Here is a 27,307-nt window from a genome sequence, read left to right as displayed (position 1 = left end):
AGGATCTATGGTGTCTCATCACTGCATGTCATCATTATCCTCCACAAATCTAGCAGCTATGAAGATCTCCTGAGCGTGCCTGCCTGCTTCATCTGGCCAGTGTGAGGGCCTCATCCCAGTCATTGTTGCCTTCAAGGACCCTCTCGCCCTCATCCCCATCGACATCCTCCTCCATTGGAGGAGACCTCCAGCTCCTGCATCTCCTCCTCACCTAGCCTCTCCCTGTTGCAGCGTAAGGTTGTAAAGGGCACAGTAGACGATGATGATGCGTGACACCATCTGTGGACTATATTGGAGGACTCCAACCAGACTGGTCCAGACACCAGAATCTCATTTTCAGCATCCCGATGGTCTGCTCCACTAAGTTGCAAGTTGCAGCATGAGCCTCGTTATACCCTCGCTCTGCTGCAGTCTGAGGCTGCCGCATGGGTGTCATCAGCCATGTCCTCTGCGTGTAGCCCTTGTCCCAAAGGAGCCAAACATGCAACTCCTGCGGACACTGGAAGACTTCAGGGATCTGTGACCAATTGAGAATGTAGGATTTGTGGACAGCCCCTGGAAAACCATGTGCAAATCTGCAGGATGTGCTTGTGGTGGTCACATCAACTGCACATTCAGTGAATGGAATCCCTTCCGGTTGACATAGTTGACTGCGTGTTGCGATGGAGATCTGAGCACCACATGAGTGCAGTTGATGGCATCCTGCACCTGTGGGATACCCGAGATCTGGGCAAATCCAATCACTCATGCATCCTGGCTGTTCTGGTCTCGGACGAAATGTACAAAGTGCATTTGTGCCCTTGTGAAGCTGGCAACTATGACTTAATGGATGCATTGGTGAGTGGAGACTTGTGTTATCCTACTGAGGTCACCTGTGAAGCCCTGAAAGGAGCCACTGGCATGGAAACTGCCGCAGTCATTTCCAAGGCCACTGGCAGTGGATGCCCTCTGATTGCCATGGTGCCAAATCCTGCAGTAGCCAGCTGTTGTGACTGACCACTTCCCATGACATGCGCAGTCATCGGTGACACTTGTTCTTGATCATCTGCAAGAATGAAAGGTGGCATCTGTAGACCCTGGATCTAACCAGGTGCCGAGCAGCAATGGCTAGCTGTGGCTCTTCAACAGCGTGTGCAGGAGCCCCAGCCACCCTTTCTTCCAGAGGGTGCTGCTTCTTCCTCTTTCACAAGGTGCCTCCGACGCTCTCTTCTCAGTCGTCTTCGCTCTCTGTATGCTACAAGGCATACAGCTAGTTCTCCAGGCTCCATGATCCTGCTGTTGTACTCCTGCAGGATGAAAGAGAGAGATGCATAGGTTAGCATGAGTGTACTAAGAACCTGTTTTGGTTAAGGCTGTAGGCCACTTAACTCATCCCGGAGAATACTGGCCACCACTTGGATGGCCAGAGATTGGTGCGCTGCATGGCTGTCGGAAACCTCACCCACCTCCACCCGACCAATTGGCCGCAGCTTTGCCCATTGGATTGCATGCTGTGCTCTCAGCTCAGGTGCAGGCATTCTCCGAACCTGTGCTCCAAGACTGCACTGTTAGCTTGAACCATGGGAGAGACTGGTCCAAACCAGGATGATGACGCTGCACGGGCCTGTGAGTATCTCCACAAGTGGTACTCCACGGCCAGCTTTAGGAAGGAGATTGTACAACGTGCCCAGTCATCCAACTGTTCTGCAGTCTATGGGGGATGATTCCAGTGGGCTGGGTTTATAATGATATGCAGATGTATTACAATGAGTTCCGCAATGACCAATGACAGGAAACGCAGCCCGCCATCAGCAGGCAGAGCGGACGATTGCAAACTGGTTTCATGACGTTATGAAAGTGATTTTTGGCCGACTTGTCATATTGTCCATTCATGCCACTGAACACACCCGTGCCAACGGGCACAGAAATTGCCAGCTCCTGTTTTAATAGCAACCTTATTTCACTGGCTCCACCAAAATTGTTTTGTTACTGCACAAATTACATTTTTATGGAATCCATATTCCTGCCAAATAATACCTTTTTGAAATTGTGTGCCATTGCTAGATTCAATGTTTGAGTTGTATTTTCTGTTCTAAACAGTTCTTTAGCAGCACTTGTCTCGCATTTGGGATTTCTACTTTGGATGTGTATTGTTTGATTGGTAGGGAAAGGGGAGGGGAGCATGATCACAGGATGGTGAATTTTAAAGAAAGAGGGCTTTCTACCATCATGAATACATAAAATATTCAGGCTAAAGGTATTTATTTCCACTTTTACCTCCTTTTCTGAAGGTGGCGGCTTATGGTGTACTATGATCTCTTAGATGTCAGCAGTTCTCTAGTCTTTTATTTAGGTAGTAATCTGCTCACGTGTGAGCAGACAGCTAATAGTTGAGCTGACCAACGTTTCTGTCTTGGGGTGAGGAGAAAATGTAAAACTTTAAGTAGCTATATGTTATAATCAACATAATTGGCAATAGATTTACTAATGTTGATTCACCAACAGAAAAATCAGGGTTAGAAGCATACAACTGACCCATAGAATGCTAAGTAGACCAGAAAATTCTTGGTTTGATTCCACTTTCTGACAGGCATGCAGAGGGCTATTTTCCCTGGGTACTTTAGATGCTAAAGCGTCTTCTAGATGACCAAAATGTGGTCATCAAAGTGTGCCTGCTTAACCCACTTTTAGTGTAAGAGGCCATCTTGGTAAAGGAGTTGAAGTGAGCACTAGGAGGGATTGACCAAAGTATCATTAAAGTCCTGATGCCAAATTAAGAGTGGCTCCTAATGCTTATTAAAGAGGTAGAATGCCGTTTTGCTGGTTAGCCCTGCGATTAATGACTTTTCCTAACAACAAAGCAGCTGAACAAGAATAATAAAGTGATTAGTGAGGATCTGAGCACTACTTGTAGCCATTGCTCCATTTTCAATGTTCATGACTGACTATACTGCATTTCAAGAGGAGTGCCAACACAGGCTTCAGGAATTGTGTGGAGTGAATTGGGAGGCAGCAAGAATGCTATCATCTGGAGAGAGCCCAGTATGTTCCTGCTCCATGATTCCTCCATGATTCACTACCTCAGAGCATCTGTTCAGTTAGCACGTTGTTCTGTTGGAAGACAGATCTATAAGCAACTGAGATACTCTCCAAGCCCCTTTCAAACCAGGGGCTCAGAGCCGCCATGGCAACTGCCTGAGCTTCCATTGCAACACTTTGCCATTCTCTTGAAACTCCTGTGACTTCCATCAGACCCTGCATGATGTTGGGCTGCACAGATTGTTGGATGTAATTGGAAAGTCTCCACACTGATTCTTTGTCAAGCCACAAGCCAAGCCAGAGGTGAAGTCCACCACCCTTCTAGCTTTTAGGAGGATTGGCTATTACACTAAGCATTTGATCTGTATGTGACCAGGCCCCCCACCCCAGCAAGGTGGCACTTCTGGTGCTGCTTCCAGTTGATGTGGCTACTGCTGCCCTCTAATGTCCAGTGCAATCCACTGTGAGGATCCATGTTCTGCACAAGTCTCCAAGATACATGTGCTAGTTTCTGAGCTGGTGATGCCCATTGATGCAGTGCCTTCTTCCTTGCCGTTGACCTCCTCTTCCTCCAGGGGTAAGGTGGCTCCTGCCCCTGGAAGTCTGCAGTGATTAAAGCTAGAAAGGTCAGGGTACAGTGCATGAGGCCAAAATAAGAGGATGTGCGTGATGAGATTATATGGAGCTCCTCAGTGAGGATAGGTTTAGGGTATTAGGGATTAGGAGTAGTTCTGGATATGTAAGGAATCTGGAGTGGCCACATACCTTGAAGCAAGATGTCCCCATGTTCTACCTATGGCCATGGCATCTGCCACTCCCCTGCCAATCACCATCAGCTGCCTCAATGGGTGTGATTTGATGCTGTTGGGCTTCTCATTTCTGATCAGGTCCTGGTGGCGCCTGTTATGTGCTAAAAACAAAAACAAAAAACTGCGGTTGCTGGAAATCCAAAACAAAAACAGAATTACCTGGAAAAACTCAGCAGGTCTGGCAGCATCGGCGGAGAAGAAAAGAGTTGACGTTTCGAGTCCTCATGACTCGAAACGTCAACTCTTTTCTTCTCCGCCAATGCTGCCAGACCTGCTGAGTTTTTCCAGATAATTCTGTTCCTGTTATGTGCTATCTTGTCCTGAAAAATAGTGGTGATTGTGAGCAAATGTATTTGTTTGTGTGTGGTGTTTGTGATGGTTGAACATTTCAGAATGTGATTGGAGGTCTGAGTCATATGTATGAAGGATTGCAGTAGCATGGGTTATGTGAATATCAGTATAAAGCTTTTTTAAAATTCATTCATGGGATGTGATGTTGCTGGTTAGGCCAGCATTTATTGCCCATCCCTAATTGCCCTTGAGAAGGTAGTGGTGAGCTGCCACCTTGAAATGCTGCAGTCCATGTGGCAGAGGCACACCCACAGTGCTGTTAGGGAGGGAGTTCTAGGATTTTGAACCAGCAACAGTGAAGGAACGGCGTTATATTTCTAAGTCAGGATGGTGAGTGGCTTGGAGGGGAGCTTCCAGGTGGTGGAGTTCCCATGTGTCTGCTGCCCTTGTCCTTCTAAATGGCAGTGATTGTGGGTTTGAAAGATGCTGTCTAAGCAGGCTTGGTGAGTTCCTATAGTGCACCTTGTAGATGGTAGACACTGCCACTGTACTTCGGTGGTGAAGGAAGTCAATGTTTGTGGATGTGGTGCCAATCAATCAGGCTGCTTTGTCCTGAATGGTGTAAAGCTTTTTAAGTGTTGTTGGAGCTGCACTCATCAAGGCTAGTGGAGAGTATTCCATCACACTTCTGACTTGTGCCTTGTGGAAGGTGGTCAGGCTTTGGGGAGTCAGGAGGTGAGTTACTCGTTACAGGAGGGAGTCAGGAGTGAGTTAGTCATTGCACGATTCCTAGCCTCTGACCTACTCTTGTAGCCATAGTATTTTTATGGCTAGTCCAGTTCACTTTCTGGTCAATAGTAACCCCCCAGGATGTTACTGCCATTGAACGTCAAGAGGTAATGGTTAGATTCTCTCTTGTTGGAGATGGTCATTGCCCAGCACTTGGGTGGCACGAATGTTACTTGCCACTTGTCAGTCCAAGCATGACTATTGTCCAGGTCTTGCTGCATTTGGACATGGACTGCTTCAATATCTGAGAAGTCGTGAATGGTGCTGAACATTGTGCAATCATCAGTGAACATCCCCACTTCTGATCTTATGATGGAAGGAAGGTCATTGATGAAGCAGCTGAAGATGGTTAGGCCGAGGTCACTGCCCTGAGGAACTCCTGCAGTAATGTCCTGTAGCTGAGATGACTGACCTCCAACAACCACAACCATCTTCTTTCGTCCTACCTATGACTCCAGCCGGTAGAGAGTTTTCCCTCGACTCCCTGATTCATTGACTCCAGTTTTGCTAGCGCTCCCTGATGCCACAGTCGGTCAAATGTTGGCTTGATGTTAAGGACAGTCAATCTCATCTCACCTCAGGAGTTCACCTCTTGTTCATGTTTGAACCAAGGTAAAAACAGAATTACCTGGTTTCTGCTGAAGGGTCATGAGGACTCGAAACGTCAACTCTTTTCTTCTCCGCTGATGCTGCCAGACCTGCTGAGTTTTTCCAGGTAATTCTGTTTTTGTTTTGGATTTCCAGCATCTGCAGTTTTTTGTTTTTATCTCTTTGAACCAAGGTATGTCAAATTGTTAATTGTTTTTCTCAGTACTGGAGCCATGTCCTGGATCCAGGACGCCTGACTTTGACTGCATTGGCATTCTTTCATGCCCAGTACATTATTTGCCTACGTGGCCTCCTTCCCCCCCCATCTCCCTATGAGCATAGAACATCCCTCCTCCTCTGTACCTTCTCTACCAGAACCTCCAAATGCTACTTCTGGGAAACTTTTGAGCCCGCTCCCTCAGTCCTGGAGCCATCCTGATACATGCATACATGTTAGCCAGCGCGCACCATATCTTCAGTGGGTGTGTATGCTAACACTGCTTTCCGAAAATTGTGCTAATCAGTGGTTGAGGGCATTTTAAATCATGACAATCTCCAATTAGCCCCAAAATTGTGAGCTCAAACCAGTCTTTTATCAGGCATGTATTATTGGCACAGCATTGACTTGGTGCCTGTTTTCATTCCATCCCAAAATAACCCCTACTTTTTAAAAATAATATACCTTATTCATAGAATTTGTAAAAGTGTATTACATAATTCAAATAAGGCATTACATAAAGTGCAATACAGAAAATCTCTCTCAGCACATTGTGTGGCACTTACAATTACAAGTTACATTTACAGTATACATTTCTTGTAGAACATTTTCTAGTGCATACAAAATAACCCTCTCAGAATTAGCATTCCTGGTTGCTATCCAGTGACAGACTGACTGGAAAATAAGTGTGAATGAATGTCTGGTGAGAACAGATGCCCTTCAAGGTGAAATAGGCTGCAGGCAATCAATATCCAGGTTGGCTCATGGAAAATGGACAGTCAGGCAATGTTTTGCCAGCAACATGGGAGTGTACCTCAGTGAAGGTTAGTGCCTTAATGAGAAATAGGGAAAAGGGATCATTTTAGTTGAGATTTTAAAAACTATGGTGCAATAAATGGACGTGTATTTTTCAGTATTATATGGGTATGGGAATGCATCAAAACATATATCCTATACGAATGCTACAAATTTATCCCATCTAATTTGCACTTTGTTAATGAAAGTGACTACATTTTGTAAAGGGGTGTGATTATTTTGATTAAGATTGTAGCAAACATTGGATATTTCAAAGAAAGAGAAATGTATATTAATATTCTATTTTATTACTTCTTAAAGTGCTTCAGATATGCTTATTTTACTTTGAAGTGTAGTGGACATTATGCAAAAGTGGCAGCCATTTTGCACATAAAAGCAACCTCTCCCCTCACCCCTCCAAAAGCACTGAGACAAATGATCTGATAATTGTTTTTTGGTGGTATTGGTCACGTTAGGACTATTGAAGGGCATTCGGGGAACATTTTGAAGAAAGACCTACATTTACATAGTATTTTTACACTGTTTGAGAAATGTCTCAAAAGTAATTCCCAATTACTTGGAAGCCTATTGATAATTGCTATGTAGAGAAATGTAGCAGCATAGTTGGAGTCACAAACTGTAAACTAACCGGTTTTTGGTATATCGGTTGAGGGGTGAACGTTGGCCAGGGCGTCAGAGGAACTTTCTGCCTTGTGAGTAATGCCTCAGGATCCTTGTCCACCTGAGTCACAAAAAACCTCCTTCAATTTAAAGTCTCAGCTAAAGAATGGTGTTTTGAATAATGCACCATTCCCTCGGTGTTGAACTAAAGTGCTAGGCTAGATTATGAATCATGGTATGGAATATGAGTCCCCAGCCCTCTGAATCAGTGATATGAGTGCTACTAATTAATTTAATTTTGAATGTTCTTTTTTCTTGATTCTTTCGCAGAATGTGAGCGTCGTTGCCTATCCCTAACTGCCCTTGAACTAAGTGGGCTTGCTCGGCCGTTTTAGAGGGCAGTTAAGAGTCAACCACATTGCTGTGGGGTCACATGTAGGCCAGACTGGGTACGACAGCAGATTTCCTTCCCTAAAGGGACATTAGTGCCAACCATATTGTTTCATTGTCACCATAATCCAGATTTATTAATTGAATTTAAATTCCACCAGCTGCTATGGTGCGATTTGAACCCATGTCCCCAGAGGATTAACCTGGGTCTCTGGATTACTAGTCCAGTGATGTTACCACTGCACCACCATCTCCCCATTAACATTCTAAAAGTTTTCAGGTAGATATGTTTCCTTATCATTTTTGTAGGTATTATTGCTATCTAGCTAATTGAACTTCACAATTTTCCCAGTTGACATTTAATATTGATCAGCCAGCATTTCCAGTTGCTTATGGCATGGCTCAAGTTCTATATGTGGATTTGTAATATTGTGAAATGTACTATAAACAGGCTTTTGCTAAGAGTTCATTGTGTAAATGAAAATAAAACCATGTTGTACTACTATAGCCTGCAGCAGAAATTGCTTTTAATTATGCTGAGATTGTCTAAAACACAAACTAGAGAATAATGTTTTTATTAAAATTCAAATACATTCATCCAATGTTACACGAATGAATAAAAGAGCCTATCTTTTGGTGATGACCCGTGGAAGTTGCGCTGAGAACTTTTGTATATGCTTTTAGGCAGAAAATTGCTTTTGCTGAGCTGGCCCATTGTAATATGACTTTCCTGACCCCGCCCTGTCCCCTTGCAGTGTATTGTACCTTCCAGACAGCACGTCTCATGAATCATAGGCAGCATCAGAAACGTGCCATACCAGACATTATATTTGCAAATCATTATCCCAATAAATCCAACTTTCCCACTATTTAATGATCACTGTACATTTTGCTGTGCAGTTTTTGAGGTCAATTGTAGCATCCCCAACACTGTCCAGATATTTATGGCTCAGCACCATAATGTTCAATGCCATTAATGCCTAATGTCCCATTAGGAGAGCCTGCATAAAAATGTGCAGAAAAACAAGGTGATGTTTATCAGGCTCCTTTAGTGTAATTAATATATGTAAATAAGAAATCGTAGTGGAATTTGAAGAGGTATAAATCGCAATTCAAGCCCTATTTATGAAAACTGGTGATTGAGAGATAATCCAAAGCCGGTGTTCACATTTTCTGTATGTGAAATTAACTGAAATGGACATACATTTCCGATAGTGTTTTGACACATTTGAAAAATCTCATAGCTTTTACAAACTGCTATTACATTTTTGAAATGTATTGTTTCCCTAAACTTTGCTAAGAAAATTGCAAATTTTAGCACCTTAAAGACTGCAGTGCTGATCAATCTGACTATCTCAAGATACCTTTGATGTTGTATTTTAAATGGTTCTTTCTGATGTTCCATGAGACTTTTTTTCACTGTCAGCAATTCTTATAAGCAGTTCAGCTTTCTTTTTCTGCAACAGCTTGATTATATATCTTTGATGTTGAGTGCCAGGATTTAGCACTGGGCATTTCCATTGCAGCAAACAAAAGAGAATTTTAAATGCCCATGTGATCTGGTTAACCTTATTGAAGAAACCAGTATTTGGATGTCTTTCTCCTGTCTGTGGAACAGTTTGTGGAACAGCTTGTGGAACAAGCAGTATTACCTTGCTGAACTGCATAGTCTCAGTCTGCTGTTTACCACCTGACTAGCAGCCTCACGGAAAAGGAGCTCTGCCCAGGTTGAACATCTGGCCCCACTACACTGCTTCTGTTGGAGGTTCTGTGCCACCACCTACAAGATTGATTCATCCCTGTGTGCCTGTCTCATTTTGTGAAGTCAACATCACTGGAAAAGTGAATTATACAGCATCAGTTTTCAACCAGCTGACGTCTTTGAAGTAATACCTCATTGGACTTTGACTCTGGAACCAACGTGACCCAGTATTTATTTTCTCTGTGGTCTCTACCGTGAATCCTTCTTTTCTTTATCCCTTTCTTTACTGCCAGAGTGGGGAGCTGATGTTGCGACCTTCCTCCCGCATTTTGAGTTTATGCAAATAAACTAACCCTTTGAGTTCATCCTATCTTGAGTTTGCTGTGGGGTTATTAAAGAAAATTGGATCACACAAAACCCAGGTGCTGGGGAAATACACCACCGCTTAAAAAGAAGGAAACAAATCAAAACACATTTCTGTTTACGGACAGGTGGTGAGAAAAGAAATTAGTGCTGTTTAAATTAACCCCCTTCCTGTCCATAACATGCTGCTCCATAAAAATTGCATTTAATCAATGCTTGAGTGTTAAACCTGCAGGTTTTTGGTTTAGCATCTCCAAGCATGCTCAAATTATAATAATCCGTAATGAGGACCAAATCTTGTGCTAAATTCAAACTTTGAAACAGGCTAACCTGATTAGCAATGTACCCATTTAACACCTGTTTTCACCCTTTGGCAAAAATAAATACTTGGTCTATCGTATTGCTTTGCAAGTTTCTAAAAGATTTTTGCAAACTTTTTTCATCTTTTGTGACTGGTTTCTACTCTACCTGTCTGTGTTTATTTGTTCATTTTCTCACATCCTCCCTGCTCCTTTCTTTTCCTCCTAGCTCATTCTTTCTCCCTCACTCATTCTTCCTCCCGTTTTTTCTCTCTCCCCTCTTGTTCTTTATCCTCTCTTTTACTCTCTCTCTCTCTCTCTCTCAGCTAACTGAGGAGGCACAACTGTATGTTATGTTTTCATATTTGCCTATCCTTTTGACTTTGGCGGATAGCTTGGACGCAGAAAGTTAAACTGGGATAAGTGAATAAGAAAGTAACTAAGCGGTGAGAATTGAATATCTTGTTTTCATGTCAGCAAATGTTTCTGAAATTGTTAAAAGTTTGTGTTGTCAAGGTGGTACAGGGAGGTGAGCAATTTTTAAAATAGCATTCATAATCATGGTAAAATACAAACATATGAAATAGGAGCAGGAGTAAGTCCCTTGGCTCCTCTAGCTTAGCCCATTATTCAATAAAATCATGGCTGATCTCATTGTAACCTCAACTCCACATTCTCACCTACCCCTGATAACCTCTCACCCCCTTGCTTATCAAGAATCTATCCACCTCTCCTTAAAAATATTCAAAGACTCTCTTCCTCAAAAGGTGATAGAAGCAGAGTTCCAAAGCCTCATGACCCTCAGAGAAAAAATTTCTCCCTATCTTTGTCTTAAATGGGCAAGCCCTCATTTTTAGACAGTGACCCCTAGTTCTAATTTTCCCACAAGAGGCAACATTCTTTCCACATTCACCCTGTCAAGACCTCTCAGAATCTTGTGTTTCAATCAAGTTGCCTCTTACTCTTCTAAACTCCAGCAGATACAAGCTTAGCCTGTTCAACCTTTCATCATAAGACAACCCGCCCATTCCAGGTATTAGCCTAGCAAATCTTCTCTGAACTGCTAACGGTTTTACATCCTTCCTTAAATAAGGAGACCAATACTCTACACAGTATTCCAGATGTTGTCTCATCAATGCCCTGAAAACTGAAGTATAACCACCCTACTTTGTATTCAATTCCCCCTGCAATAAATGATAACATGAATGTTAATGGTGAGTCTATACATTCACTGAACTCATTTATGCTTGTTAGACATAGATTCTTTATCTATAACTTATTGTTCACAATTTGATCATTTAATTTTTAGAGTGCTATCATTCACTACCCTGCATAAACCCTCCAGTTGCCCCATGCAACTGGGATAATGCCATTTGTAGTGTTGTATTCTGATTGGAATAGAAAGTATGATACTATGTTGATATTCAAAAGTACTAGTGAGACATCATAGTTACTGTGTTACATTAGTTGGTCTTTGTGCCTGTCGGTAATTTGCTTGTGCTAATCTTTGGTATTATTTTCACTGTCAAAATGTCCACTTTGAACTGCTTTTGTTACAGTGTAATTCCTTTGTCAAAATTTGACTTAAGTATTGACTGTCGCAAAGTTACCATCCTGAGCTTTTGATCAAATGGTTCTCTTGCCTCATCCCTTTTTCATACACCATTCCTCAATGGCTTTGTAAGGCAAACTATGCCAAGGTTGCTCCGATGTTTCTTAATTTTTTGTGGAAAAGTATCTTGTTTTGCTTTATCGCCCTTACTACAGTACCTGACCAAATGGGAACAAGGTAATTAACCTTTGGGCAGGGTGGCTGGAGATCCAGGCTATGCTGCTCCTCGATGCCCATTTGAGTCAATGTTGCATAAATATGGAAGGAAGTGCAAAGGCAGTTATAAAGTTTAAAACATCAGATGTTCTAAACATACATGTTTCCTTATATATAATTATGTCTGAGACATTGTTGCATTGGTCTGAAGTTTCTATTATTTGCTTGAGGTGAAGTTGAATTTCTGCCAGATTGTAAACAGCCGCTTACCTCATTGACATTCTGTTGATGCATCTGTTTTCTCTCCAGGATTTGGAATGCACTGACCGATAACTATGGTAATGTAATGGCTGTGGACTGGAAGACATCCCACACTCGTGCTTTGCACCTGCCAACACTGAATCTATCAGAAAAGGCGGTGAGTAATTCACCATTACTGACTTGGGCATCACTGAATTTTCAGATTTTGGTCTCTGCTAATAAAATCAGCCTATCAGTTGTGTGAAACAGTCTGGTGCTGTGAACTTTATGGGTTACTACATAAAATTTATACATAATAGAATTGTATTTCTAAGCCTAATCTTTTGGGAATCAGTGATTAAAGGGCCACAAAAACAGTTTGCTGCTAAAAAAAAAATGTAAATTTATGATTCTTTTTATATTGGTATTTTCATTCCGAATTTATTTATGTATCTCTTCCGCCTACTTGCCAGCAGACTTGTAGGCTCATATAAGAAAGTGTATACTCTTCCAGAATTCAAATGAAAAGACTACAAGTAGAAAAACAGCTTTATAGCCTTGTTCAGACATTGCACGTGGTGCAGCCAGATCAATTTGTGTGTGCAGTTTTCGTCGCCATATTTAAGGAAGGGAATACTTGCATTCAAGCCATTACAGTGAAGATTCACTAAATTGGTCCCTTGGATGAGGGATTGTCCTCAGATGAGAGGCTGAGTAGATTAAGCCTATATTCTCTGGAGTTTAGAAGAATGAAAGGCGATCTTATTGAAACATACAAGCTTCTGAAGGGGCTTGATAGGCTAGATGTTAAGAGATTGTTTCCACCGGTCAATAATAATGGGGAACTAGGAAATGGCAGAGGAGTTGAATAAATACTTTGCATCAGTCTTCAAGGTAGAATACACTAGTAGCATTCCAAAAATACTAAATAATCAAAGGGCGAAAGGGGAGAGGAAATAAATACAATAACTATCACTAGAGAAAAAGTACTACGGAAATTAATGGGACTAAAGGCCCTGGACCTGATGGGTTGTATCCTAGGATATTAAAGGAAGTAGCTACACAGATAGTGGATGCACTGGTAATAATCTTCCAAGAATCCTTAGATTCTGGAAAAATCCCAGAAGATTGGAAAACTGCCAATGTAATGTCCTTATTTGCTTTACATCCGTCATTGGGAAAATGTTACAATCTATTATAAAGGATGTAATAGCAGAGCATTTAGAAATGCATAATATAAGCAAGCAGTGTCAGCATGGCTTCATGGAAAGGAAATCATGCCTGACAAATTTATTAGAATTCTTTGAGGAGGTAACAAGCCGGATAGATAAAGGGGAACCAGTAGACGTAATATATTTGGAATTCCAAAAGGCGTTCAATAAGGTACCGCATATCAGACTACTTAATAAGATAAGAGCCCATAGTGTTGGGGGTAGTATATTAGCATGGATAGAGGATTGGTTAACCAATAGAAGACAGAGTTGGGATAAGAGAAGCATTTTTAGGATGGAAGCCTGTAACTAATGGAGTGCCACAGGGATCAGTGCTGGGGCCACAATTATTTACAATATAGATTAATGACTTAGTTGAGTGAAGTGAATGTACTGTTGCCAGGTTTGCGGATGACACAAAAATAGGTGGGAAGGCAAATAGTGAGAATGACAGAGTCTACAGAGGGATATAGACAGGTTAAGTGACTGGGAAAAAATTTGGCAGATGGAATGTAATGTGGGAAAATGTGAAATTATGCACATTAGCAGGAAGAATAGAGGAGCTGAATATTATTTAAATGCAGAAAAACTGCAGAAAGCTGCAGCACTGAGAGATTTGGGAGTCCTCATGTATGAATCCCAAAAATCTAACATAACAAGTTCAGCAGGTAATAGGGAAGGCATATGGAATGTTGGCTTTTATTTCAAAGGGAATGGGGTATAAAAATAGGGAAGTCTTGCTAAAACTATACAAGGCACTAGTTAGACTACACTTAGAATACTGTGAACAGTTTTGGTCTCCTTATCTAAGGAAAGATACACTGGCATTGGAGGCAGTCCAGAGAAGATTCACTAAGCTTATCCTGGGTATGGAGGGATTTTCTTATGAGGAGAGGTTGAGTAGGTTGGGCCTGTATTCATTGGAGTTTAGAAGAATGAGAGGTGACCTTATTGAAACATATAAGATTCTTAGGGGGCTCGGCAGGATAGATGCTGAGAGGTGTTTCCCCTTGTGGGAGAGTCTAGGACCAGAGGGCATAATCTCAGAGCAAGGGGTTGCTCATGTAAGACAGAGATGAGGAGGAATTTCTTCTCTGAGGGTAATAAATCTTTGGAATTCTTTATCGCAGAGGGCTGCAGAGGCTGGGTCGTTAAATATATTCAAGGCTGAGATAGACACGTTTTTAATCAGTAAGAGAATCAAGAGTTATGGGGAAAAGGCAGGAAAGTGGAGTTGAAGATTATCAGATCAGCATAATCTCATTGAATGGCAGAGCAGATGTGATGGGCCGAATGGCCTATTTCTGTTCCTACGTCTTATGGTCAGGGAATCTAAAACATCTAAAAAGGGGCCATCTAGGGTCTGAGATGAGGCGAAATTACTTCACGCGAAGTATCGTGAGCCTTTGGAATTTTCTACCTCAGAGGGTTGTGGATTCTCCATTGTTGAATACATTTAAAGCTGGGACAGATTTTTGGCCTCAGGGAATCGAGGAATAAGGAAGCGGGTGGGAAAGTGTTGAAGCCCAAGATCAGCCAAAATGAGGAAGGAAATTGCAATTTACTTCTGAGGTAGGATTTTCTCTTTGACTTAACATTGTAGCTGAATATGATTCTGTCATCACGTGACATCCAAATATGTACCCTCCAAAAGGCAAAGAAAATGAGCCCCTTCTGATTTCTCTGCCCACCTCTAGGTGTGTTTGGGTCAATTGGACTTGGGCCTGGTGTGACAGATGCAGCCACTTTCCTGTTCTATGCAAGGGTAGTTTCATTATCTCTCTGCCCTGACACATCATCGATGCAGAACCCACATTCAGTCACATGAATCAGAGGCAGTGAACAAAGTTCATTGGGTAGAAACTATTTGAAGATACTTTGTGAAGACAGCTGTAAGCATTTATTATTCACTTAGTATTTTACTTGTTCCTTCAGAAATTGTTCTGGTAATTAAACCTGGCTTTTTCTGATTGTGAACATTGAGTTTTGACTCAAAGCGAGTATTTGCTCACAGCTGATTTCACCCAATTGCAGGAAAATTTAAAAAGCAAAAATCAGAAGGCTACCAATGAGTTTCATTAATTGAGACACATGTCTAAAAGTGAGCATCTTCACTGCTGAACCAATGAATCATGTTGACATCTAAAAATTCCAGATGGAGTTTGGCCAGCAAATGCACAGAACTCCAATTATGGCAATACATCTATCAAAAAGGGTTTGCAAATTGAAATGATTAATATTTATCCAAGTCCAAAATGTAATACCCAGTGCTACAGTTATAACTAAGCTGTATTGTCCCAATGTGTTGGAATTATGCCTTTTTGATACAGCTGGTGATAAATTGGTAATATGGCAACAATTAGGGGAACCTCTATTTTAATTTCCACTTGCCTGACTAGTGAATGTGAAAGGTCTCATCAAACTGTTCAAAATCCCAGAGAATGTTCTTCCTTAAATCAAATCACTAAAAATCTCATCATTTTTAAGGAACATTGCTGTGCTCAAATTAACATAACAACAGTGATGGTTCAAGAAGAAGGCTCATTATCACCTTATCAAGAGCAACGAGTGGGCAACAAGTGCCAGCTTGCCAGCAACACCCACACCCCAAGAATTTTTTTTTTTTTAAAAATTGAAACTAGACTAAAGGCTTTTGCAAAGTGTGAATAATGAAAGCTTTTAATCTCTTGAAAATGAATACAGTTACCAATAGAGAAGAAAAAATTGACAGATTGAATACACACAATGGAAGGACTCATTGCAGCAGACAGATTGTCTGACTGTAATGATAGCGCAAGAGCTTGATGCACATTAAAACAGAATGCGCAAAGGTAATTTTTTAATATATAATTTATGTTTCTCCAATTCTCTATGTTGATTCTCATACTTCTGAGAATGTCTATGACGATACGAACATTGTGCTAAATAGTGTTTAAGCCCATGGTGTTTTACCTCGTTGTATTGAAATCATAATAGAACTGTTTTTTAAATATATATTGTTTATTATTGTACTGATTGATACTAGTTAATGTTGTGTCTCTCATCTGTACAAAAGCATGCAAAATGATTTTAGTGGTAGACTGTGAAAGAGTCTGTAGCTGCCTTTGGGTTGCAGACAAAGCAGCTAGCTCAAGGGGGGAAAATGAGAAAGGTTTTGGATTGAAGTCAGTAACCATTTTATATTGGCAACTGTCCAATTCAGAACAGCATGCGTCCTGCCTCAGTGGGGAGTCTGACTTTTGTCAGTTGCAGTTAAGAATTTGCTATTCAACTGACTTATAGTCATGAAATTGATTTCCAATTAGCAGCCAAATTACCTCACAATTTCCTATTACAAAATTTATCCAGCAGGGAATATATCCTAGATTTCATGGGACTGCAATCCCCATCGAGTTGTTGGACCTGGTTGCACATACGGTAATAAAAGATTGCAGCTTGCAGCAGTTCTATCTCTGGATTTAACTGCTCTGAGTCGAAGGACACACTAATCCCCAGGGGCTCCTACTGATGCACAGCAACCAGTCATGTACAGTTCTGTACAGAATTAAGGTTGAGTTCATAGTTCACACACTGTCACCAAAGGTTTGCGTGGAGTTAAGAAGGACTAGGCAGGCACACACTATGGGATTTGAGTAGCTACTAAAATAGCACTGAACTAAATTTTTGGCAAGATTTGTATACATGTTTATATATCTCTGTATGTAGATCCATCTAGGCTATGCACATTCTGACTGCAGGCCTTACTTATTATTGCCCATTATCGCCTTACTATGGGTCAGTAATTACCATTATAACATGTTAGCTCATTCAGTTTTGTTATGTCATCTGTCTCAGTGTAATTAGAGGACCTGATAACTGTGTCAATTTTCACACAATCCCCATTTGAGAACTGTAAAACAAAATAACCAAAATTACCAAACAACTGCCCCAAAAGAAGTTACTAACAAGATTTCACTTTTTGTAACTTCTAGTTTAATACAAATCAGAACTAATGCAAATTAAACATGAATTAACAGGCAAATGATACTTCAAATAAAAAGGTAAATTTTACTTTAAATAGTTGACACAACAAAGATCTGCCTTAAGTGATAAACTGCATAGTGCTTTGAGAAAAGATGTGAAACAGAAGTTTTATTTTATCACCCTTTGAGAAATGTACAAAAAACGCTAAGTACCCAAGTATTGAGATTGTCAATTGCTTATGGTTGTCATGACAATGTCAAAATTCACTCTGCTAGCTCTTGAGCAATGCTGTATAACAATGAATCACTAGGTTCTCACTCTAAAGTTATGGTTACATTCCTGAAAATTGCAACTTTAAGTGAATTAAAGGTTCCCATAGGAATCTGTATTAGAGATTGGCTTTTCTGGATCAGAAATGTCCAAAAGAACTTATGTACAGCTTGAAATATTGTACCATGCATGCGCAGCACTGTGTATTCCTAGCTGAAATAATTTGCAAAATAAAATTACATCATTAAATACAATATAAAACTCAATTAAATTCTCTTTAAGAATTACAGCAAAGTCCCGCCATTCCCAACTTCCTCTTTCGCGAATTTGCTTCTTTGCGCTAAGGTCTTTGTACGCCAGTTCATGCATTGCAGGCCCAAATGCTTGCTTATCCATGGTTTTAAAAATAAAAAATAGGTGCCGTCTTTAGAAACTGCCGAAGAAAAGAAAAAAAATGCCTAAATAAAGCTTAAAAAAAGTTGTCGATGACATATTTCCTGCAGTAGAAAATGTGCACTGCGCGTTTGGCATCTGCTGCTGTTTGCACGTGAGTGTTCCTTGTTGCTGCAATTTAATTCCTGAACACAGTCTACCTCCACTCCCAAGTAAAACACTATAAGTGTGACAAATATTACAATTTTCTTGTTTTATTAAACAATTTCTGCAGTAAATTTCTCTTTAAATTTATTAGAAACATAGGGCAGAATTCTTACCTTGATGGGCGGGCAGGCCCCACCGGCTCGGCGGCGGGCGGGCAGCTGAATCCCGTTGCCAAAACGGGGCCTGCTGCCATTTCACGCATACACATGCCACTGACACTCGTATTTACATTGCATGGTACAGTATTTCAAGTTGCACACAAGTTCTTTTGGACATTTCTCATCCAGAAGAAACAATCTCTTTCTTTAACATAGGTTTCCATAGGAATCAATGATTCACTTAAAGTTGCAATTTTCAGGAATCCAACCACAACTTTAAAGTAAAGACTTGCTGCACCTACCAGTGATTCACGGTTATACAGCATTGCTCAAGAGCCAACAGAGTGAATTTTGATTGGTTGGCAAATGGACTCTGATTGGTAGAGGTGTTGCCATGGAAAATGCACCAGCTGATGGTGATTGGCAGTTAACTGCCAAGGATTGTTCAAAATTTAAACCGCTTAGCTTGACTCTGATTGGTCAAGACATTGCCCTGGGGAATGAACCAGAGAATGGCTGTCACTTATTTTGTTTAGCTGAAACAGGAACATTGTGTCAACATGTCTTTTTGTCTGCAAAGCACAGGGTCTTGTATATTAATATATGTAGCTCCCAGTGCACCCAAATGCACGACACTGTAAGCCTGACTGACAACCTTAATTGTAAACAGTAACTTACACTCACAGTATGTCAACTAATTGTATAGACTAGGGATTAAATCTGGAATCTTCTCTTCTGTATTCTGTGTATTACAATGAATGGTGCGGTTACCATATTACACATCAAAAAGCCATGTTTTCTCCACATATTCCCATTCTTCCATTTGTTTGCATTTATTTTTACTATTGCTTTTCTTTTCCCTATCCCTTTCTTATCTTACCATTTGACCAGATTGCCACTGATAAAATCTCTATCACATGGTCACAGTCTTCTTGAGTCATCCTGTACATATTTCTTTTATTTATATTAAATAGAAAAACTTTATACGCATTTCAGAAACACTAGACCTTCCCAAAATCCTCCACAGCTTATTGATATTTTAGAAATGTAGGGTGCAATTTAATGCTAGCGCATTCACCCCCGTGGCAAGATTGGGGGGTGGTGGGGTAGCAGTGGAGAACTGGTGCCTTCCTGCCTCCAGTCTGTGCCGGGAAGACCAGTGGGTTGCCTTCCCACCAGCTGCCAATTGAAATTCTTAAGTGGGCAATTAATGCCAAATAATTTTTGTTGGAGTGATGAATGATGGTCAGGTCACCTTCCTTCTTAATGGTACTGTGGAATATTTAAAATCTATCTGAGTAGTCAGTTTGGTCCTGGTTTAACATTTTACACAAAGGACAGTATCACCTACCATGTACCTGTTTCTCAATAATGGAGTATGAAGTCTCAACTTGATGACTCAAAGGCAGGAGTACTACCGCTTAGCCATGTTGACACTGCTTAAAATTAAGTAATACCTATATAAAGAACATAATTATGCTTTTTTTAATTTTTGACTATTTGAATAAATTTTGAGCTTTTTTTCTCCTTGAGGCAGTGGGTGGAATTGTCTGAGAATTGTGCAAAGTGCAGTAGTGGGCATGTAAAAAGTCATTTGTAGGTTTTTGTGCTGTATTGTCCCATTCCCGGTGCATCCTGCCTCGTTAATATTGCATTCACGGGAAGCACTTGTGATCGCTGTTGGGTGGGCTTGGATTTGCTCGCCACGCCATGACCTCAGCACTTCCTTGTTCCGGGTGCCAGACTGAAAGTGCACCAGAGCACTTGCCTACTTCTTGTCTACAAACCAGGGCTGCTCCAGGTGACAAATGACCCTGAAAGCAAAGACGTCAGCCCCCAAATTTAGTGACGCTTCTCTGGGGTGCCTGCTGGTTGCAATGGAATGCTGCCGTGATGTCCCCTACCCCAGCTCTGGCTGCAGGAGGTTCACCAGAGGCACCAATCTCATGCTCTCATCCATTCCACCAGAATAAGTCAGCCACTTCATCACTCTCAACTTAGACACTCGCAAACCCACTGCACATCCCCAGGGATCTCACGCCTCAAGGGACAGCACCACCAAATCTCACACACATCCACACATCTCCATCAGGCTCATATCCTCTTAGAGCTTGCATCCACATCCCATCCATGGCTCCGCTCACCAGACAAACATTCCATGAGTTCCATGCGTCCTGCGCGCACACACTGCATCTGTTTTCAGGTAGGAGAAGCTGGCTCACAGTAGCAGGGAGAGGTCCCATACCAGGAGTGGAGTGGCCCACATTGGGCCCCTCACTCACTTTGAGGAGTATGCCGTCGAGCTTACTTGTGCAGATGTGGACCGTGCCTGTGGTAATGGTTAAGTCGGCGGTGAACACCCACATGAGGATCCTGCACCATATTACCCCCTCTCAGTGCAAATGTGAGTGCTCTCTCTCTTGCACTTTCTTGACCATGCACTAATTATCTGTATAAATGGTGCAAGTGAAGAAGGATATGTCTTGATTTTCCTGGCTGTCTGGAGAAGGGGTCAAACCTATAATCTCTTACTCAATTGTGGCAATGCTATCATTGAGCCCAGGCTCATTTTGTAATAAGTGAATTAAGCCAGAAATATAGAAAGATTTATGTTCTGCGTGAATACTAAAATTTTTGATTTCTAGCACATTTGTCTGGTCAGTCTTTGTCATAGTATCTTGAGGCTTAAAATAACAAACAAAATAAGACTCAAATGATTTTAACGAAAAGAAAATGAAACAATAACCCTGAAGTATATGTGGATCAAACTTCAGAGATTTGCTGCGAACAGTGGAGTCATCACTTGATTCTCAATTGACAACTTCCATCAAAGTTCACACTTATGTTGTTAGATTTTCTATTGGGTGATTCTGAGCTGCCAAGTACTTTATCACCACTGTCAGTATTACATCTACTCTGCAGTATTGTTTGATGTATGTAGAAAGCAAGCAGAATTGAATGCTTCACTAACCAATCTCATCTTATCATGATATAACCCTATAACCTGCTGTTGCATTTTCGTTGGTTTGTCGTTTAGAAGGTTGCTGGTGTAGTACTAGTACTTTCCTTGTTCATATGCATTTTTAAAAAACTTGAATATACTGTAAAATGTACAAGATGAAAATTAAGTGTAATTCCCCTCATCAATCTGTCCTGCTTGGGCGACAGTGGCGAAGTAGATAGGCTTTACTGAACAGAAAATAAATTCAACTCTAAAGGTCCCCTTGAGTGTTACCAAATTTTCTTGTATTTCCTGAAAGTATGTAGTTCTCTTGGCATACAGCACTCTAGATAACATCAGTTTCCGTGTGTCTTCTTTGTAGCTATTCTCCCCGTGAGCCTAGACCTGTGGTCTTCAAATAGCGTACCAATGTTAGTTCCTGGACTTTGAAACCTTTTTCTGCAGATTACACAGAACTTTGAGGCAAGAGGTAGCAGAGCGTGGCACTGAGAGTTCATCTACTTTCACCTTACCATTCTAGTTGGTGAATTGCAACTTAACTGATGTTCTTCAGATAAAATCAGGAAATTCCAGGTTCTGAGGTATTTTTAAATACTTTTCCATTGTCAACAGCGCTTCAGAGAGAATGATTCTATATTCTAGTCTGGTCCTGACTTAAATAATTTGTTCATTGCTCTTGGCAATTGCAAATAATGCATTCAACATATTAAAAGATTCTATGAATGAAATAGTTTTTGTACTTCGACTAAATTTTAAAATTATTTGTTTTGCCTAAGGATGCCTGCTTTACTTTGCATAAAAACAGTGTGAAAAAACATTTCAATGGTTGTGTTTAAGATAGAAGTTTGTAAACCCAACACTATGAGGCGAGTAGTTTTCCTTTTATTCACAGGATGTGGGTGGTGCTGGCAAGGCCAACATTTATTGCCATTGAGAAGGTGGTTTTGAACTGCCTTCCTGAGTGCAATTGAGTGACTTACTAGGCCATTTCAGAGGGCAGTTAAGAGTCAGCCACATTGCTGTGGGTTTGGCATCATGGACCAGGCCAGGTAAGGATGACAGATTTTCCTCCTTAAAGGGCATTCATGAACCAGATGGAATTTTGCAGTAATCTGGTTGTGGTCATACCAACTTTGTCGTCATGCGAACATATGAATCAGAAGCAAGATTAGTCCATTCGGCTCCTCTAGTTTGCTCTGCCATTCAATAAGATCATGGCTGATCTGATCGTGGCCTCAATTCCACATTCCCCGATAATCTTTGACTCCCTTGTTAGTCAAGAATCTATTCAGCTCTGCCTTAAAAATGTTAATTGATTCTGCCTCCACTGCTCTCTGGGGAAGAAAGTTCCAAAGATTGACAATGCTCTTAGAGAAAAAAATTCTCCTCGTCCCTGCCTTAAATGGGAGACCCCTGATTTTTAAATTGTGTCCCCTCGTTCTGGCCTCAGAAGGGGGAACACTCTTTGAACATCTGTTTTGTCAAGTCCCCTCAAGATCTTATATGTTTCAAAAGATCACCTCTCAAACTTCTAAACTCCAATGGATATAAGCCCAATCTGTCCATCCTTGCCTCGTAAGGTAACACCCCCACCCTCATCCCAGTTATCACGCGAGGGAACCTTCTCTGTACTGCTTCTAACAGATTTATATCCTTTCTTAAATAAGGAGACCAAAACTGTACGTAGTACTCCAGATGTGATCTCACCAATACCCTGTCCAACTGTGGCAAAACATTCTTACTTTTATTTTCCATTCCGCTTGTAATAAACATCAGCATTCCATTTGCCTTCCTTGCTGTATCTACATACTAACTTTTTGTGATTCATGTACCAGGACACCCAGATCCCTCTGCACCTCAGAGCTCTGCGATCTCTCTCCATTTAAATAGTATACTGCTTTTCTTTTCTTGCTGCCAAAATGAGCAAGTTCACATTTTCCCACATTATACTCCTCATTCACTTAATCTAACTATATCTCTTTGCAGGCTCCTTATGTCCTCTTCACAACTTATTTCCTACCTATCTTTGTGTCATCAGCAAATTTAGCAACCATACGTTCAGTCCCTTCATCCAAGTCATTGTTATAATTTGTAAATAGTTGAGCCCCAGCACTGATCCCTTTGGCACTCCACTTGCCACATCTTGCTAACCTGAAAATGACCCATTTATGCCTACTCTGTTTCCTGTTAGCTAACCAATCCTCTATAACACTAACATGTTGTCCTCGAGACCGTGAGCTCTTATTTTGTGTAGTAGCCTTTGATGTGTCAAATGCCTTCTGGAAGTCTAAGTACAGCACATCCACAGGTCCCCCTCAATCTACGTTGCTTGTTACTTCCTCAAAGTGCTCCAATAAATTAAATATGACTTCCCTTCCACAAAACCATGTTGACTCTGCCAGATTGCACTGAGGTTTTCTAAGTGCCCTGCTATAATCTCCTTAAAAATAGATTCTAGCATTTTCCCAATGACAGGTGTTAAGCTAACTGGCCTGTAATTTCCTGCTTTCTGTCTCCCTACTTTCTTGAATAGAGGAGTTACATTCGCTATTTTCTAATCTGGTAGGACCTTTCCAGAATCTAGGGAATTTTGGAAAATTAAAAGGAATGCCTGTACTATTTCAGCAGCCTCTTCCTTTACGACTCTAGGATGACGTCCATCAAGACCTGTGGACCAGTCAGCTTTTAGCTGTAATAATTTTCTCAGTACCATTGTCCTGGTGATTGTAATTGTTTTAAATTTCTCCCTCCCTTTCACCTCCTGATTCACACTTATTTCTAGGCTGTTACTTGCATCCTCTACAGTGAAGACAGATGCAAAATATCTGTTCAATTCGTCCGCCATTTCCGTAGTTTTCATTATTGATTCCCAGACTTGCTCTCTAGAGGACCAATGCTCAGTTTACTTACTCTTTTCCTTTTAAATACCTGTCAAAACTCTTACTATCTGTTTTTATATTTCTAGCTAGCTTTCTCTTGTACTCAAATTTCTCCCATCTTATTAACATTTTAGCCATTCTTTGCTGTTCTTCATATTCTGTTCAATATACTGACCTGCCACTCATCTTTGTGGAATTATATGTTTTTTTTCTTTCCATTTGATACTATCCTTAACTTCCTTAGTTAGCCATGGATGATGCATCCTTCCCTTAGAGGCTTTCTTTCTCACTGGAATGTATCTTTTCTGAGTATTCTGAAATATCTCCTTCAATGTCTGCCACTGCATCTCCACTGACCTATCCCTTAACCAAGTTTTCCAGTTCACTTTAGTCAGCTCTGTCTTCATGCCTTCATAATTATCCTTAGTTAAGTTTAAAACACTAGTCTTAAATCCCCTCCTCTCTTCCTCAAATTGAATGTGAAATTCAGTCATATGATGATCACTGCTACCTAGGAATGCCATCACTACGAGATCATTAATTAATCCTGTCTTATTGCACATTACCAGATCTAGTATCGCCTACTATCTGGTTGGCTCTAGAACGTGCTACTATAAGAAATCGTCACAAAAACACTCTATGAACTCATCATTCGGGCTACCTTTGCCAATCTGTTTTGTCTAATCTATATGTAGATTGAAATCACCCAAGATTATCGCTGTACCTTTCTCACAAGCGCCCATTATTTCTTCCTGTATACCCTGTCCTATGGTGTGGTTACTGTTAGGGTGCCTATAAACCACTTTCACAAGTGGCTTCTTATCTCTACTAGGTCTTATTTCTGCCCAAACTGATTCTATATTTTGATCTCCAGAACTAAGGGCAACCCTCTCTCTTGTACCAATATCATCCTTAATTAATAGCGCTACCCCTCCACCTTTTCCTAGCTTCCTGTCCTTTCTAAATGTCATGTACCCTTGAATATTCAGGCCCTAGACTTTGTCATCTCACAGCCATGCCTCTGTGATGGCTATCCGATTATACATATTTACTTCTATATGTGCTATCATGTCATTTGTTTTGTTATGAATGCTCCACACATTTAGATACAGAATCTTTAGTTCTGTTCTTTTACTATTTTTGTAACCTCAAGCTTTATCTGCTCGTGCACACTTAGGTTCGTACATTCTGTTCCTTCTTGCCACATTCTGATCATTATTTCTCTTATTGCTCCCTTACTCTTTTGCCTTGTCTTCTCTATGTAATTCATCATATTTTCCCAGATTTGATCCCTTGCCTCCACTTTTTAGTTGAAGTCTCTCTCCATCGCCCTAGTTATACCACTCACGAGAACACTGGTCTCAGTATGGTTCAGGTGAAGACCATCCCGAAGGTACAGTGCCCCATGAATCAAAACCAATTTCTCTTTCACCAATTTTGAGCTATATATTTAACTCTTAATTTTAGTTACCCTATGCCAATTTGTTTGTGGCTCGGGTAGTAATCCAGAGATTTATTACCTTTCAGGTTCTGCTTTTTAATTTAACCCTTAGCTGCTCATACTCCCTCAGCAGAACCTCTCCCCTTGTTCTACCTATGTCATTGGTACCAATGTGAGTCACGCAACTAGTTCCTTCCCCTCCCATTGAAAGTTTCTCTCTAACCCAGAGCAACACAGCCATCTGGACTTACACTCTCAACTGCAGAGAACTACCAATCCCCCTGACTATACTGTCCCCTACTACCACTACATTCCTATTAACTCCCCCCACTTGAATGCATTCCTGTATGGTCAGTTTGCTCAATCGCCTTGCAGCCCCCACTACCATCCATATAGGTTGCAAGAACCTCAAACCTGTTGGAAATACGTATGAACTGAGGCTCCTCCACCCCTACCTTCTCAATCTCCTTATCTGCTTCACTCAAGTCACATCCTCCTCTCCCTGACCACAGATTAAATTGAAAGACCCTATTCTGTGGGGTGTGACCGCTCCCTGAAATAAAGTGCCCAGGTAACTTTCCCGCACCCTGATACATTGCAGCGTCTGCAGCTCGGCCTCCGAGCCGAAGCTCCTCAAGCTGTAGACATTTACTGCAGGTGTGTTTGCCTCTATCACACTGGTGTCCACGAGCTCACACATTCTACAGCAGTCATGCATCACCTGTCCTGCCAACTTTATTATGTGTAAATTAATTTATTATTTTCTTAGCAAATTTATAATTAGTAAATCCTTCTACTCACAATAAGGTTACTATTATTCCTAAACTTTACACTAATAAAATAAATTACCAGTTTTGGAAGATAAATGAGCAAAGCCAATGGGTGCTCACCAGCTAATCACCTGCCTGCTTCTCTGTGATGTCACACATTGATTTTTCTTTCAGAACCCGGGTTCTGACTGGAAACTGGTTACAGGATTGACCCCGCAGTTCTCACCGACTCCAATATTATTTAATTAGTCGAATGTAAATTTGCTAGCTGCTGTGGTGGAATTTGAGCTATGTCCCTGGATCATTAGTCCAGGCCTCTGGATTACTAATCCATTAACATAACCAGTCTGCTACCATACCCTGTAATTTCTAAAAGTAGTTGGACATATGGGGTGAAGTTGCAGAATAGGGTAGGATTCATTGACAAACAGAAAAAATTAAATTAAAATATTTTTTTAGCAGCATGTCTATTAGTCAGGTAATGGTGTAAACATAAAACAAAAACAGAATTACCTGGAAAAACTCAGCAGGTCTGGCAGCATCGGCGGAGAAGAAAAGAGTTGACGTTTCGAGTCCTCATGACCCTTCGACAGAACTTGAGTTCGAGTCCAAGAAAGAGTTGAAATATAAGCTGGTTTAAGGTGTGTGTGTGGGGGGGTGGAGAGATAGAGAGAGAGAGAGGTGGAGGGGGGGTTGTGGTTGTAGGGACAAATAAGCAGTGATAGAAGCAGATCATCAAAAGATGTCAATGACAATAGTACAATAGAACACATAGGTGTTAAAGTTAAAGTTGGTGATATTATCTAAACGAATGTGCTAATTAAGAATGGATGGTAGGGCACTCAAGGTATAGCTCTAGTGGGGGTTTTTTTTTTATTTTTTTTTAACTAATGGAAATAGGTGGGAAAAGGAAAATCTTTATAATTTATTGGAAAAAAAAGGAAGGGGGAAACAGAAAGGGGGTGGGGATGGGGGAGGGAGCTCACGACCTAAAGTTGTTGAATTCAATATTCAGTCCGGAATGCTGTAAAGTGCCTAGTCGGAAGATGAGGTGTTGTTCCTCCAGTTTGCGTTGGGCTTCACTGCAACAGTGCAGCAAGCCAAGGACAGACATGTGGGCAAGAGAGCAAGGTGGAGTGTTAAAATGGCAAGCGACAGGGAGGTTTGGGTCATTCCCCCCCCTGCCACCCAATGCTCCCTCTCACCTCATCTCCCCAGCCTCT

At 41.1% G+C, this 27,307-nt stretch overlaps 1 protein-coding gene across 2 annotated transcripts in view; it reads left to right on the top strand.

Moving 5' to 3' along the window:
- The window catches only part of si:ch211-57i17.1 (uncharacterized protein LOC565010 homolog), a 172,116-nt gene that overhangs the window by 71,810 nt on the left and 72,999 nt on the right, over positions 1 to 27,307 (top strand). For both annotated transcript variants that reach the window (XM_041182745.1, XM_041182744.1), the window contains exon 2: positions 11,960 to 12,068. In XM_041182745.1, coding sequence (XP_041038679.1) covers positions 11,960 to 12,068 — 109 coding nt within the window. The remainder of the gene's footprint in view (positions 1 to 11,959; positions 12,069 to 27,307) is intronic.

The sequence above is a fragment of the Carcharodon carcharias genome, chromosome 2 (genome assembly GCF_017639515.1).
Source record: "Carcharodon carcharias isolate sCarCar2 chromosome 2, sCarCar2.pri, whole genome shotgun sequence".
NCBI classification, from domain to species: domain Eukaryota; kingdom Metazoa; phylum Chordata; class Chondrichthyes; order Lamniformes; family Lamnidae; genus Carcharodon; species Carcharodon carcharias.
This window is presented reverse-complemented; position numbering and strand designations above follow the sequence as displayed.